Source organism: Oncorhynchus clarkii, chromosome 5, assembly GCF_045791955.1.
Source record: "Oncorhynchus clarkii lewisi isolate Uvic-CL-2024 chromosome 5, UVic_Ocla_1.0, whole genome shotgun sequence".
Classification (NCBI taxonomy): domain Eukaryota; kingdom Metazoa; phylum Chordata; class Actinopteri; order Salmoniformes; family Salmonidae; genus Oncorhynchus; species Oncorhynchus clarkii.
The window spans coordinates 26,108,122-26,122,323 of NC_092151.1; the positions used below are offsets into that span (position 1 = coordinate 26,108,122).

General features: G+C 40.4%; 3 protein-coding genes across 10 annotated transcripts in view; 1 reads left to right on the forward strand and 2 right to left on the reverse strand.

Annotated features, from left to right (window-relative positions):
* The first annotated feature begins 19 nt into the window (after positions 1–19).
* On the forward strand, positions 20–3,162 carry LOC139408579 (actin-related protein 2/3 complex subunit 3-B-like). The gene is made up of 7 exons (XM_071152636.1): positions 20–127; positions 594–693; positions 992–1,068; positions 1,459–1,527; positions 1,689–1,815; positions 1,926–2,020; positions 2,149–3,162. Exons 1-7 carry the CDS (start codon positions 122–124, stop codon positions 2,209–2,211), a joined length of 537 nt encoding a protein of 178 aa, XP_071008737.1. The 5' UTR covers positions 20–121; the 3' UTR covers positions 2,212–3,162.
* On the reverse strand, positions 2,790–6,415 carry LOC139408580 (ubiquitin-conjugating enzyme E2 G1-like). Its single transcript, XM_071152637.1, has 6 exons — positions 6,130–6,415; positions 5,513–5,615; positions 5,326–5,423; positions 3,908–4,086; positions 3,563–3,672; positions 2,790–3,384 (listed from the first exon to the last, which is right to left on the reverse strand). Exons 1-5 carry the CDS (start codon positions 6,170–6,172, stop codon positions 3,586–3,588), a joined length of 510 nt encoding a protein of 169 aa, XP_071008738.1. The 5' UTR covers positions 6,173–6,415; the 3' UTR covers positions 2,790–3,384; positions 3,563–3,585.
* Positions 6,416–10,892: 4,477 nt separating this feature from the next.
* Positions 10,893–14,202, reverse strand: part of LOC139408581 (serine/threonine-protein kinase ULK1-like) — a 35,546-nt gene continuing 32,236 nt past the window's right edge. For 6 of the 8 annotated variants that reach the window (XM_071152639.1, XM_071152644.1, XM_071152640.1 and 3 more), the window contains one exon: positions 10,893–13,558. In XM_071152639.1, coding sequence (XP_071008740.1) covers positions 13,503–13,558 — 56 coding nt within the window. In that variant the 3' untranslated portion in view covers positions 10,893–13,502. The remainder of the gene's footprint in view (positions 13,559–14,202) is intronic. The other 2 variants (XR_011634300.1, XR_011634299.1) reach the window with 2 other exon arrangements.

Consider the following 14,202-nt stretch of genomic DNA (forward strand, 5'->3'; position numbering starts at 1 on the left):
TCTACACACCGCATCTGTCTACTTCCTGTAATTCTGTTGGGTGGGACAGGCGGAAGCAGTGTTCTGGCAAACGAAACATTTTTATTTTGCTGGGTTAGAAGATTGACATTTATTTCTTAAAATGCCGGTAAGTAAATTACAATATTATGACCACCTCTTAAATGAACAACTTTTATCAAGTGTGTAGTAATACTGAAATGGGATTATTTGTATGATAATTGTGCGTGTATGCACCCTAATGATGTACAGACGGTAGAATTGCTAGCTATTGGTGATGCCTTTACCTCCCCAGAAGTTGGCTACGTAATTTGATGTACAATATTGCATGATAGTGAGACAGACTAGATGCCAATTTAAATGAAAACTAGCAAATTAACATGTTAGCGCTTGCAGCTAATATGGCTAATTTCTAAATTAGCTAGCTAATCTGCTCTTTTGTAACTACTAGTATTATTGACAGCTATCAGGTGCACTGGCTTCTCATCTTGTTTATTTTTTTATTTAACTAGGCAAGACAGTTAAGAACACATTCTTAATCTCACGAAAGGGCCATTATACTATACAAACATCAACTTTTTCAATTTGCTTCGCAGGCGTACCACTCTGGCTTGATGGATGGGGACACCAAGATGGTGGGGAACATGGCTATGCTGCCACTAAAAACCCAGTTCAAGGGCCCTGCAGCAAAAGAGAGTACGTTTCAGCTTGCAAACTCGTACCATCCACACATGGTGTTTAGAAAATAGGCTACAATAATGGACAAAGTTCATGTGTGATACGAACAAGTATTCTGTGATTTATAATTGAGCTATCCATACTCTCAACCTGCACATCAGTTTTTTTTAATTCGCTTCTGACTTTGGTTGCCTGGTGGGGCATGTTTCTTCCTTATTTGGTGTCATGAGTCAGTCGCGTGTTCATTCTCTTTATTTTGAAGAACTTGTCCATCATTCCCTAACTTCCTGTATACTCAATACTCGTGTTATTTCAGCCAAAGATTCTGACATCATTGAAGAGGCCATCTACTATTTCAAAGCCAACGTCTTCTTTAAGAATTATGAAATCAAGGTAAAGGAAAACTGAATTATTTTATTGTCTATGAGTAAAATGGTGACTGTAAAAGTAGTCACCTGACATGTAAGGAATACTGTCTATGTTTTAATGAAGTGACTTTTTATTACGGTACCTATCCTTTAGGCCTCTTGCTACAGTGCTTTGGCCCTAGTTTTCCAACATGCCCCAGCCTGCCTCTGAATATTGAAACTACAATATCGGCAATACAATCTTCTCATAGCTCTGTTAGCATTCTAACTAAGTTGGATGGTGACTGAAACTAGGCTCTGCTCGCATACACCTTTTCATGTTGTTATCAGATAACAGATAGACTAAAGTCAGTAGTAATGAGAATACAAAAGGCTTGGTGTATTCTTGGAGTTAACAACCTGTCCCCCTTCCCAGAACGAGGCAGACAGGACTCTGATCTACGTCACCCTTTACATTTCTGAATGTCTGAAGAAGCTACAGAAGGTAACTGAATCTGATTTGATTGCCAACATGATTTTCAAATGAACTAAATGGCTAATGAATCCAAATAACCGCTCCCTAAGTTATAGAATGTTAGGTCCTCAGAATAATGCAAAGAAAGACATTTGTATTGTGAACTCCCCTCTCAAATTCTTTGTTTACAGTGCAGCTCCAGGGGTCAGGGAGAGAAGGAAATGTACACTCTGGGCATCACTAACTTCCCCATCCCTGGAGAACCTGGCTTCCCTCTCAACGCCATGTATGCAAAGCCCAGCAACAAGCAGGAAGAGGGTAAGGAGCATTAGCACAAGTCCTTGCAGGATGAGATGTGGGAATGCCAGTAGTACGTTAATCACTTATTTTTAATTGATCTGATTTGGTTTCTGGTTGTCCCTGATCAGAGACAATGAGGGCGTACCTGCAGCAGATCCGCCAGGAGACGGGGCTGAGGCTGTGTGACCGTGTGTTTGACCCCCAGACAGACAAACCCAGCAAGGTGAGACTGTAATATTTGACTTCCCTATCTGTCACACTAAATCCCAAGTGTACTCAAGTACTAACATTGACAATAAAGTGAAATTGCAGATTACTTACTTAATTGGACTGTGACTTTTTTTTTTTCAGTGGTGGATGTGCTTTGTCAAGAAACAATTCATGAACAAAAGCCTTTCAGCTCCTGGACAGTAGACAACTCAGGAGTGCTGGAGGTTATTCTAAACTAATGTGAGGCAGATGGATTTTTCGGGCCTCCACTTTCGTGTGGCTAAGATGATTTTATACTGAGAGTACATCATGTTAAGCTGGTGCTTAATGTGTCCCTGTCGATCTTTGAGAAAATGTAAGAACAGCATTGTATTTTTCTTGTTAATTGTGTAAATCAACATGAAGATAATTTTCAAAACTTTATTGGGCTCAAGTTAGACATTAACTGTGGGTGTAAATGCCTACAATTTCACGTCACACAGGTGAATGGGTAGAACTATTGAGCTACAAGTTTTATTTCTTGTTCTAACAATCCATCGCCACTTCCATTAGATATTTTGCGTAACATGAAATTGTGTTGCGGAGGGCCAGTCTGTCTATACTTGAGTAAACATTTAACCAAAAGTGGCATCACTTCATCACACCCTTGAAAGACTACGCCAAATCTAAAATGATTCACAAGAATAGACAAAGGGCAAACTGACATGTCCCTAAAAATCTAAGCTATAACAGCAAGGAGAATCAAGTACAACTAATTTGATACAGTACATATTTACACACAATCAAATTTTAGATGATCTTTATTACAAAAAAATATTCTCTGTTCATCATGCTAATGTTTTTGGTTTATCCCCAAAAATATATTGATCAAACACAGAAGAAATGTATCCAGACAGATGTTGACATCACTGGAGACAGTTTCCTTTGCTTACAGGAAAACAACTTAAGGCAGCAGAGTGTATTGACCTCTTTGAAAGGACTTTGCAGAACACTTGAGGGGATGGGCTTCCAGGGGTATAGAACGGGCAACGAAAGCCTTTGTTGGTAACAATCTCTTCAAATACTCTGAACTCCAAAATTGCATAAGAGACAAGTCTAAAATAGATGGCTCAGTGGCAGGTTGAAAATAAAGAATAAGCTCATCAAAACAAAAAATACATCTTGAATTGTCATGATCATCTAAATAAATAAGTATAAGGTGAGAACTGGACAATAACCATGAGGGGGATGTTTATCTACACACATTTACTTGACCCTATTTACACAACTAAAGAAAAGGGTTGGCTTTTTATTCCACATCTTCCTAAGAGCAGAACACGGGTGCAAAAGTCTTTATTGAAGAGTGACATGATGTATCCGCCATGGTAAAAATTTCAGCTAAAAAAGAAAAAACAGTTAGCTTGCAGACATAAAATATAACAGACAAAGGAGCATCAAGACTGACTAGGAAACACAATGGAAGATTATTTAGTGACCAACCAAGGCACTGAATGGGTCTCACTTTCTGCAACATGAGTGTGAAATTATAGCTGTGTGGATCCAGAAAGGAACTCACTGGGTTTGTGTCGAGGAGGGGGCCTAGTCAAACGCCATCTCCTGACTCTTTCGTACACAGCGAGCTACCTTCCTCTTGAACTCTCCGCAAGGATCCTCTCTCCATTCCTTCTGCAGGGCACAATACAACTGTACATCAAAACCCTGGGTTTAACAATCACTACAATCAACTAAATGGTGGAGTATCCCTCACCACTACCAAATATCAAGACAAATCATGAGCAGTGAAATTTCACATCGAGACAATAAAAACAAACTAGCACCATAATTTCAGCTTTTTCTAACTGAATGGAATGCATGTTTCCCCTGTCTGTGAGGATGTATGTTTGAATTTATGGGACTTAACGGCTGCGTCCACGTTGGCGGGTGAGTCGCCGTTCGGGTCGGCCAGCATGGAGATGACACTGATCATGATGGTCTCTACAGTGTGGATGGGCAGCCAGCGCTCCTCAGGCTTTTCATAGCCAAACTTGTCCTCTCCGGGCTCATGCAGAATGGAGATACACACGTCACCATTCTTTGCCACTGAGAGAGGGAGGAGAGGGGGAGGACAGGAATCAACCTGTGCTGACCAGCTGACAAACACAGATCTTTGGCTAGATGTATAGCACATGAAACAAAACTGAAGACGAACTCAAAATGTCAAATACATTCTTCTGTACGGATCTGAAACATGGATACCTACTACGAACATGCTGAACAAACTAAAGTCATTCATTAAACACCATCTTATTCGACTTCTGGGAGTCCACTGGCCAGACTGCATCAGCAACATCCGGCTGTGGGAAATTAAAAAACAGGTCCCAATAGAAGCACAACTCAAGAGGAGGAAGCGGTGCTGGATAGGACACACACCAAGAAGAAACAAATCAATCACAAAACAGGCCCTAACATAAAACACACAAGGCAAACGTTAAAGAGGAAGACCTAAAACCACCTAGAGACCAAGCACAGAGCAGATGGTTTGACATCGCTAGGCCTAGAGAGGATAGCACATTTTATTTTTAACCTTCATTTAACCAGGCAAGACAAAGAACAAATTCTTATTTACAATGACAGCCTAGCAAGAGGCCTATGGGGGCGGGCTGGGATAAACAATTTAAATGTAGGACAAAACACACATCACAACAAGAGACACCACAACATAAGAGACCTAAAGACAAAACATGGCAACATAAACATTGTTAGGCACAGACAACAGCACAACATTTTAGAGACAAAAACATGACGCAGCCACAAGTGTCAGTAAGAGTGTAGAGATGGAGATAAAACTGTCCAGTTTGAGTGTTTTTTGCAGCTCGTTGCTGTGGCTAGCTGTAGGGAACTGAAAAGAGGAGCGATCCAGGGATGTGGGCCTTTAACAGAATGTGACTGTCAGAATGGGTGCTGGAAGATGAGGGTTGCTGTAGGTATCTCAGACAGGAGGAGTGAGGCCCAAGATGGTTTTTATAAATAAGCATCAACCAGTGGGTCTTGCACCGGTATACAGAGGGCCAGTTTACAGAGGAGTACAGAGTGCAGTGGTGTCCATTGGTGGAAAATCTGATGGCCGAAGAGTAAAGAACACCTAGCCGCTCGAGAGCACCCTTACCTGCCGATCTATAAATTGTCTCCACAATCTAGCATCTAAATCTGGGTTAGTTTGGCAGCAGGTGTGAAAGTGGAGCGAGCACGGAAAGGGATGGAAGCATTCCACAATGGCTTATGTTCCACAAGGAATACAAAAGGCCTAAGTAAGTAAGAATTGCACATGAAACCAATTACCATTGGGATGCCATATTTCTGTGATGAACTTCATCTTCGGGGGCCTATGAGGGTAGTCATGGGGAAAGGTCAGGTAGGCTTTAAAGAAACCACCCTCACTGTAAAGAGAAGATGAGACCATTTGCAAATCAGATGGACGGTAGCAAATGACTTTTCCAAACACACAAAGTTAGTAAAACATACTCACAATAATGTATCTTGAGGGCCAATAACGACCACCTCCCACTGATGGATGTCATCATCGTCTATGAGACCGGCAGAAAATCCCTCCACGGGGTTCTTGTTGAGTTCTAAAAAGATTAAACAAACACACTGACGTTACCCAATACCCCAGCCTGGAAAATGTGCTTTACTTGTAACGTTAGCCGTGCGTGTTGTCAAGCTTTTCTCAAACATCCTACTGGAATTCAACTAACTTTGTTAGTTAGCTAACGAGTTACAATGGAAATGTATGCAGTTTGAGACAGCTGGCTTTGAAGTGACGTACCTGGTACACTACTCCACAAGCCTTAGCAAAATAGCTACTAACGTGTTAACGTTACTATCAATGTTGTGTTTCGCTAGTTAACTAGCCAGCCTGCTAGCTAACTACAAGCAAAGAAGTGGTATGTCACGCGTTAGCTAGCTAAACATTTATCAGCTGTGAATTTGCATTGCGTAGCTAATAGCTGTAAATAGCTAAATTGACATTAAATACAAGCAAAAACCAGCATAATTCGACTACAAGTGATTAGTCACCAACGTTATAGGTAGAAAGTTAACGGTAAAAAGCGTGGTAGTTTAACGTTAAGTTAGCTATTTTACCTGCCAGTTGTTTTCGAAGCAGCAGTGATGATTGATCAGTCATTTTATGTGGATTAGTTGAGCTAACTAATATAGACAACGACCTGACCTAACTCTAACATAAAATATAACACAACAAAGAATTAGAGAGATACCTAACTACAGTAGCCTGCTTCCGATGTTAGAATAAGGCCTATTTGGTTGATCGTTTCGCGCAGGGATGCACAGCTTGTTACACGGCTAAGCTAGCAAAAGCCCCACACAAACACCGCATGCGCCTTGCTCGTATTCTTCTTCGAGGTTTATTGGCAGACTACACTCATTAGATGTATTGCCGCCACCTAATCTACGAGGTAGTAAAAATACCCAAAAAACAAAATATGTTTTGGATGAAAAAAATCATACTAATTACCAACAACAACAAAAACACTAAGCAAATGCACGCTACATTTCAAACAAAACACTGTACTCCTTCAGTTGGATTTAAATGCCTATTCAGATCCATACACAGCACAGCAACCTCTTCATTCAGTAGTCCGTGTAACATTTCGGCTGTAAAGACCCAGAAACCTATTTGCCGCTTCTAATTAGATTTTTGATTCGTTTGACTAGTGCAAGTGAACGCAACAAAGTCCACCTTCTTCACTGTTCGTGTGTCGGGATCCTTCTCCTGCATGGCATTCACTGCAGATGTGGGACATCCACTACCATCTCTACTCTACTCGCCCCTTCAGCAATTTTCACTGTCTCTACATATAACACCTGCTTGATAGTCCTGATCCAAGCTACTGCGACCTTCATCCTTACAGGGCACTCCGGGGATTTGGGAACGTGATTCCTTTCACAACTACAGAAACATGCTTAATCTGACTCTTCAACTACTACACATTTATTTATTTACACTTTCCACGTGCCCAATGTTTTACATTTGTACCTCTGCAGCAATTTCTGTACATAGAGTCTCACAGCATATTTCACATACCCAACTTTTACATAAATCGGGAGAACCACTTCATCAAACGACAGGAAAACCGATAGGCTTAGTTCCTTCTTTCCGTCTATCATTCGTGCATCTACCACGCCTGTAATGCTATCCCCAAAAGATAACACCTTTAATCGGTGCCCTACTCTGAAACGCCAAGAAGAAAGAGCAAGACATGTGTCCGTCCCTGTTTAGGTAGAAATACTGAGAGATGTGTAAACCACTCAAATACAAAGCTGTGGTTGCAAAACTGACAACCCATGATATCACAATTATAGTTTTAACCAGGTTTTGAGGCCATATTGTGTTTGTTTACATTTACTTTGCTTCCTAACATTGGAGTAAAACAAGCTTATATGTTGGGTTCTGATGGGTACAACATTGATCTAAGCTCATGAGACATAAATTATATTCTTCCAGGATCAATGAATGGTGATTTATAATTCATTTAGAAGTCCTAAAATGGATGTAGCAAGATAAATCATTTTACATTTCTTCCATTACTGCAAAAATACTTTTAAACAGCTGAAGGAAAGCTACACAATATTTCTTCATGGAACATTACCTTCTTTATATCTTGAAATTATAACATGCCAATGGATACAATTACACTGAACCAAAAATATAATTGCAACGTAAAGTGTTGGCCCCATGTTTCATGAGCTGAAATAAAAGATCCCATACATTTTCCATACACACCAAAAGCTTATTTCTCTCAAATGTTGTGCACAAATGTGTGTTACATCCCTGTCAGTGAGCATTTCTCATTTGCCAAGATAATCCATCCACCTGACAGTTGTAGCATATCAAGAAACTGACTAAACAGCATGATCATTACACAGGTGCATCTTGTGCTAGGGACAATAAAAGGCCACTCTAAAATGTGGTTTCCTCACACAACACAATGCCACAGATGTCTCAAGTTTTGAAGGAGCATGCCATTGGCATGCTGACTGCAGGAATGTCCACCAGAGCTGTTGCCAGAGAATTTGATGTTAATTTCTCTACCGTAGGCCACCTCCAACTTAATTTGAGAGAATTTGGAAGTACGTCCAACTGGCCTCACAACCGCCAACCACATTTAACTACATCAGCCCAGGACCTCCACTTCCGGCTTCTTCACCTGCAGGATGGTCTGCGACCAGCCACCTGGATAGCTGATGAAATTGTGGGTTTGCACAAGCAAAGAATTTCTGCACAAACTGTCAGAAAACATCTCAGGGAAGCTCATCTGTGTGCTCATCATCCTCACCAGGGTCTTGACTTGACTGCAGTTTGTCGTCATAACCGACTTTAGTGGGCAAATGCTCACCTTCGATGGCTACTGGAGCTGGAGAAGTGTGCCCTTTACGGATGAATCCTGGTTTCAACTGTATCGAGCAGATGGCAAACAGCGTAGCGTATGGCATTGTGTGGACGAACAGTTTGCTGATGTAAATGTTGTGAACAGAGATCCCCATGGTGGCAGTTGGGTTATGGTATGGGCAGCCATAAGCTACGGACAACAAACACAATTGCATTATATCAATGGCAATTTGAATGCACAGAGATACCGTGATGAGATCCTGAGGCCCATTGTCATGCCATTCATCCGCTGCCATCCCCTCATGTTTCAGCATGATAATGAATGGCCCATGTCACAAGGATCTGTACACAATTCCTGGAAGCTGAAAATGTCCCAGTTCTTCCATGGACTGCATACTCACCAGACATGTCACCCATTGAGCATATTTGGGATGCTCTGGATTGACAGCATTGTTCAATATCCAGGAACTTCACAGAGCCATTGAAGAGCAGGACAACATTCTACTGGCCACAATCAACAGCCTGATCAATTCTATGCAAAGGACATGTGTTGTGCTGCATGAGGCAAATGCTAGTCATACCAAATACTGACTGGTTTTGTGATCCCTGCAGCCTCCTTTTTTTAAGGTGCTTGTGACCAACTGTTCCATATCTGTATTTCTAGTCATGTGAAATCCATAGATTAGTGTCTAATGAATTTATTTACATTGACTGATTTCCTTATATGAACTGTAAGTCAGTAAAATCTTTGAAATTGTTGTTTCTATTTTTATACAGTGTACAATAATGTTATAAGTATAGAAGTAGCTAGACTAACATCATTTCAATTACATTTCAGAGAGTTTGTTGCACACCTCCAGAAGTACAACATTGGAACTTCAACTTCCTAGAATATAAAACCACCAAATTAACCACATGCACGAATAAAAACAAATAATAACTTTCTTGCACAATTTTATTATTTTAAACCAAAAAATGATACATCACACAGACATTTAAATGTGTATAGTTTTTAAAAATCTTTTACAGGCTTAAGTGTACAACAGTCAGAGATATACAGTGAGCTCCAAAAGTACAGTGACACTGTTGTTGTTTTGGCTCTGTACTCCAGAACGTTGGATTTGAAATGATACAATGACTGAGGTTAAAGTGCAGACTGTCAGCTTCCATTTGAGGGTATTTAACCGTTTAGAAATTACAGCACTTTTTGTACATTGTCTCCCCATTTTAGGGGACCAAAGGTATTGGGACAAATTGACTTATGTGTATTGAAGTAGTCAAAAGTGTAGTATTTGGTCCCATATTTCTCGAACGCAATGATTACATCAAGCTTGTGACTCTACAAACTTGTGCATTTGTCGTTTGATTATTTTGTGCCCAATAGAAATTAATGGTAAATTATGTATTGTGTAATTTGAGTGACTTTTATTTGATATTTGTGCTTCTGTAACTTTCCCACGCATCATTATTCAGGAGTATTCATAATCATAGTAGCATCCATATGAATGTAGAAGTGTTCAGAACATATTCTATTCTTATTTACAATAAAAGTGACTCCAAAATGACAATACCATTTCTAATCAGGCACAAAATAATCTGAAACTCAACCAAAACAAACAGCAAATGCATCCAACAAGTTTGTAGACTCACACACGTAATCCCGGTGTACTAGGAATATGGGACCAAATAACAAAACATTTGACTACTTTAATATACGTATATGTGGCACCTTCATTGTGGAGAATGGGCTGGAGCGGAATTAGTGGACTGGTATCAAATACATTAAACACATGGTTTCCATGTGTTTGATGCCATTCCATTTGCTCTGTTGCGGCTATTATTATGAGTCGTTCTCCCCTCAGCAGCCTCCTGTGAATTTTGAATTTTGTCACAATACTTTTGGTCCTCTAAAATGGGGGGACTATGTACAAAAAGTGCTGTAATTTCTAAACGGTTCGTTCACACGATATAGATGAAAATACCCTCAAATTAAAGCTGACAGTCTGCTATTTAACCTCGTAGTCATTGTATCATTTCAAATCCAAAGTGATGGAGCACAGTCAAAAAGTGTCAAACCCCAATAATTTTGGAGCTCACTATAACTCTGACTAAAATTTACTGTAGGGATTGTTCTGATACTACTCTTTTGAAAGATGTTTTGGAAGGTGTGTGTGGAGGGGGGGGGGGGGGTTCTATCCATGCTTTGTAATATAAACACATTCAGAGCAATAACGTACTTTATAATCATTATTTATAAGTGATACAGAGTCTGAGATAGTAAGGTAAATTAGCAGTGTGGAACAAACTTGCAGGTATACTGCATTTATAAAGCATAGAAGCAAAACTGCAAACCTCTCAAGTTGTATGGCAAAACCTTGTTTTTTCAGTGATATCCCTTATGGAAGTGGGCATGTATTTTTAGTGCCACCTAAGCATTGGCGTGCAGATCAAGCTTTTACGTCATGGGCTTTTCAATTAACCACCTTCTAAGTTGTAATTCTTCTACAGAGTGATTTATTTGCCATTTATGTGGCTTTAGGATACTAATGGTAAGAAACAGAAGAAAAAAGTGACACATGCATAAAAACCTTAAAGGTCTACCATTGCCTTGCTACCAGCCACTCGTTGAACATTTCCCACTTTACACTAGCTGATCCGTAGGAATCAGAACAAGACAAGAAGCATATGGGTCACTAGACATGACATAATCATCTGGAATGTGTATACTATAAACTAGACATTAATGCATTGACATACGCTCTATGCAAATGAAACATTTCAGAGTAAGAAAAAAATATACTTTTTACTGACTGGCCAGAAAGCATCTCTGGGGAAACCAAAATATTCAGACAATCTTCACAGGGGAAAATGCTCCCTTCCTCATACTGCTCTACCCATGACGAACAAGGCGGTCAGGTAGGATATGCAACAGAGCTGCAGGACTGCTCTCGTTTCTGTTAGTTCCCTGTAGTGGGGAAATATAAAAGCTCTTCACTCTTTCACAAACACTGTTTCACACAAATGGGTACACGGAACACGCAAGCTTCTTGGAGTGGGTAGAAGTCGCTTCTAATCGCTGGTCCATTGCACCGTCAGATATATGGTCAGATGTTTTATCTACCCACAAATTGTTATTGCTGGGGTTACAATGATGTGGTCCTAGAGCTGTGGTTAGGGAAACATCCACCCACCTCAAGCAAAACTCTTACCAGCAAATATCCATTGAACAACTGATACACTACAATTCCATAAACTCCAAGCATCAGTCCTCATTTTGGCTACTGTGAAAGGAAACAAACACTCAATACAACAAATATTTTTTCAGTGTACAAATGTAGCAGTTTTTTTAGGAGGGGGGGGGGGGGGTCTTCTTCTCAAAGGCACCTTTTAAAATTTAATAGCTTATGACACTTCCCTGTCAAGATTCAGACACCCATCACACTTAGACATCTGACTATGAATAAACCTAAAACAAAACTGCCTAAAACTACAATAAAACCCATAGAAATGATTCTATATAAACTGAAATCTCTCCTAATATGTACATGAAAAACTGAACATATAATGTTTCATGTACATCTTATAAGTCACCTTCACTCTTCTTTCTGTACAGTACTGATAAACCTCAACACAGTGCTATAACACCAGTAATCAATCACTGGTGTAGTCCAGTCACAGGGGCTGCTACTCTACTGCCAACATGTCTTACAAACGGATTGTGATTGCTGTACTCCGAAAATAAGTTTAAATGGGAAAATATGCAATAAATAAAGCTCAACTAAATCTCACGTGTCTGGTCAGAGATCAGTGCAAATTAGTTTATTTTTCAATTCGGGCAATATTCATTTGTCTGATTGGTCTACAAAGTGCTATTCCTGGCCTATACTGGATAAAATAACAATATTTGCTACAAACTTCAGGAAATATTAATAAGATGATCCATCTCAAGCACTCAGACTAAAAAAGCTCAATGGGGTTTATGCAGTTCCAGCTGTTCTTCCACCATGGCAGCCATTTCACTTTGGTCAAAAGGAAATGCGCAGTGAGGTCCATTTCCTGTCAAGGCCCAGAAGTGGCACATACAGCAATCCTCTCTACATTCTCCTGTTTATGGTCAAAAAAATCTATCTGCTGGGTCCAAAAGGGCAACATTGTCATTCTTAATACGGCAAACTTAGCATCGACAAATTGTTACAGACAGCGATGAATAAAGTACAATACTTCTGTAACAGCACCTTTATATGGTTCTATCACAGGAATGTACATTAAGCTGGGTCAAAAACAACACACAACATTTTTTTCTCCACACACAGGCCTGTGGGCTGTGACAGGCCATACAATTGTGTTAACGCTCTTAAACTCTTCTGGTTTCCTCGAAAACGACAAATAAAATCTAAATCAATGTAAACCATCAAAGAAACCAAAAAGAGGCAAACAGACAAGTTAAGTCCACTCGCTATAATATCAGGCTATACTATTGTCCACAAATCACCATTACAAGCCAAACTAAAAATAGCACAATGCCCCGCGTAGGGGTTGAGATTCATATTTTTTACACAGAGTGGCTTCTTATAGAGTGATACCTCATGTCTTAAGAGAAGTGAGGGTCTATTTGTGATTGCTTAGCGCTGAATTATTGACAGAATCAAATGGAGCGTGTCTGTGACTGCAGTAGAATCCTCCGGCAGACTGCTTGGCTGTGATTGCTCAGGGCAGCGTTACTGACGGTAAGAGGCTGTGTGTATGGGACACTGCACAGAAATGAATAGCTAACACACTCAGTCCGTGTAGTGGGGTCCTGTCTGACACACGGAGGAGTGTGTAGTGGCCTTCTCACAAGCCCTTCATCTCCAACATCAACCAGGCGGTCACAGGCTCCACTGTGAGTATGAGAGACCAGCGTCACCAGTCCCAAGCATACCCAGTCCAGGCCCTTCATAACACACCCCCTGCCCCCACCACTGGCTGGTATCTCCATGGAAACTAGAGGGTGGAGGGAGGATACTGAGTTGGTAGGGAGGAGGTCAGATTGAATGGGCATGGCGGTGTCTGTCCAGAATGACTGACATCATAGTTTAGCAGCATCCACGGGTGCTGAGCAGAGTCCTCAGATGCAGAGCCCTGACTGTAGTGCTGTGAGGCGACGCTCGATGCACTCCTTACCTGCAGAGAGAGAACGGGGGGATGGGGGTTTAGAAGCAGTAGTTAATCAATGGATATGGTCAAAGGGACAAGTCACTGAGCTAAGTAAACAACAGTATACTTCCAAAACTATTTAGTGTGAAATTGCATTCCTGTAGTCATGGAAATAAAATGGTGTTCTATGAAGATATATGTTCCTTTATTATTTTCCCCTAACCCCATCACCCCTCCCGATTGGAGAAAACTAATGGACAACAATACTTAGGCTTCTATTTCCAGCTATACATACATTTTACAGACACAGTATATTTAAGCAATAAGGCACGAGGTGTGGTATATGGCCAATATACCATGGCTAAGGGCTGTTCTTATGCACAACGAAGCACCGAGTGCCCAGACACATACCTTAGTCATGGTATATTGGCCATATATCACAAACCCCTGAGGTGCCTTATTGGTATTATAAACTGGTTACCAACGTAATTAGAGCAGTAAAAATACATGTTTTGTCATACCCATGGTATACAGTCTGATTATAAACCAACCAGTTCATAATTTACATTCGTTCTCTTTTGTTTGTTTTAGTCCCATCCTTCAGCTATTCTCAACCCCTCCCAACTATCTCTGAAGAGCATCCAGTTTTGATTTCTAGCTGCCATATATTT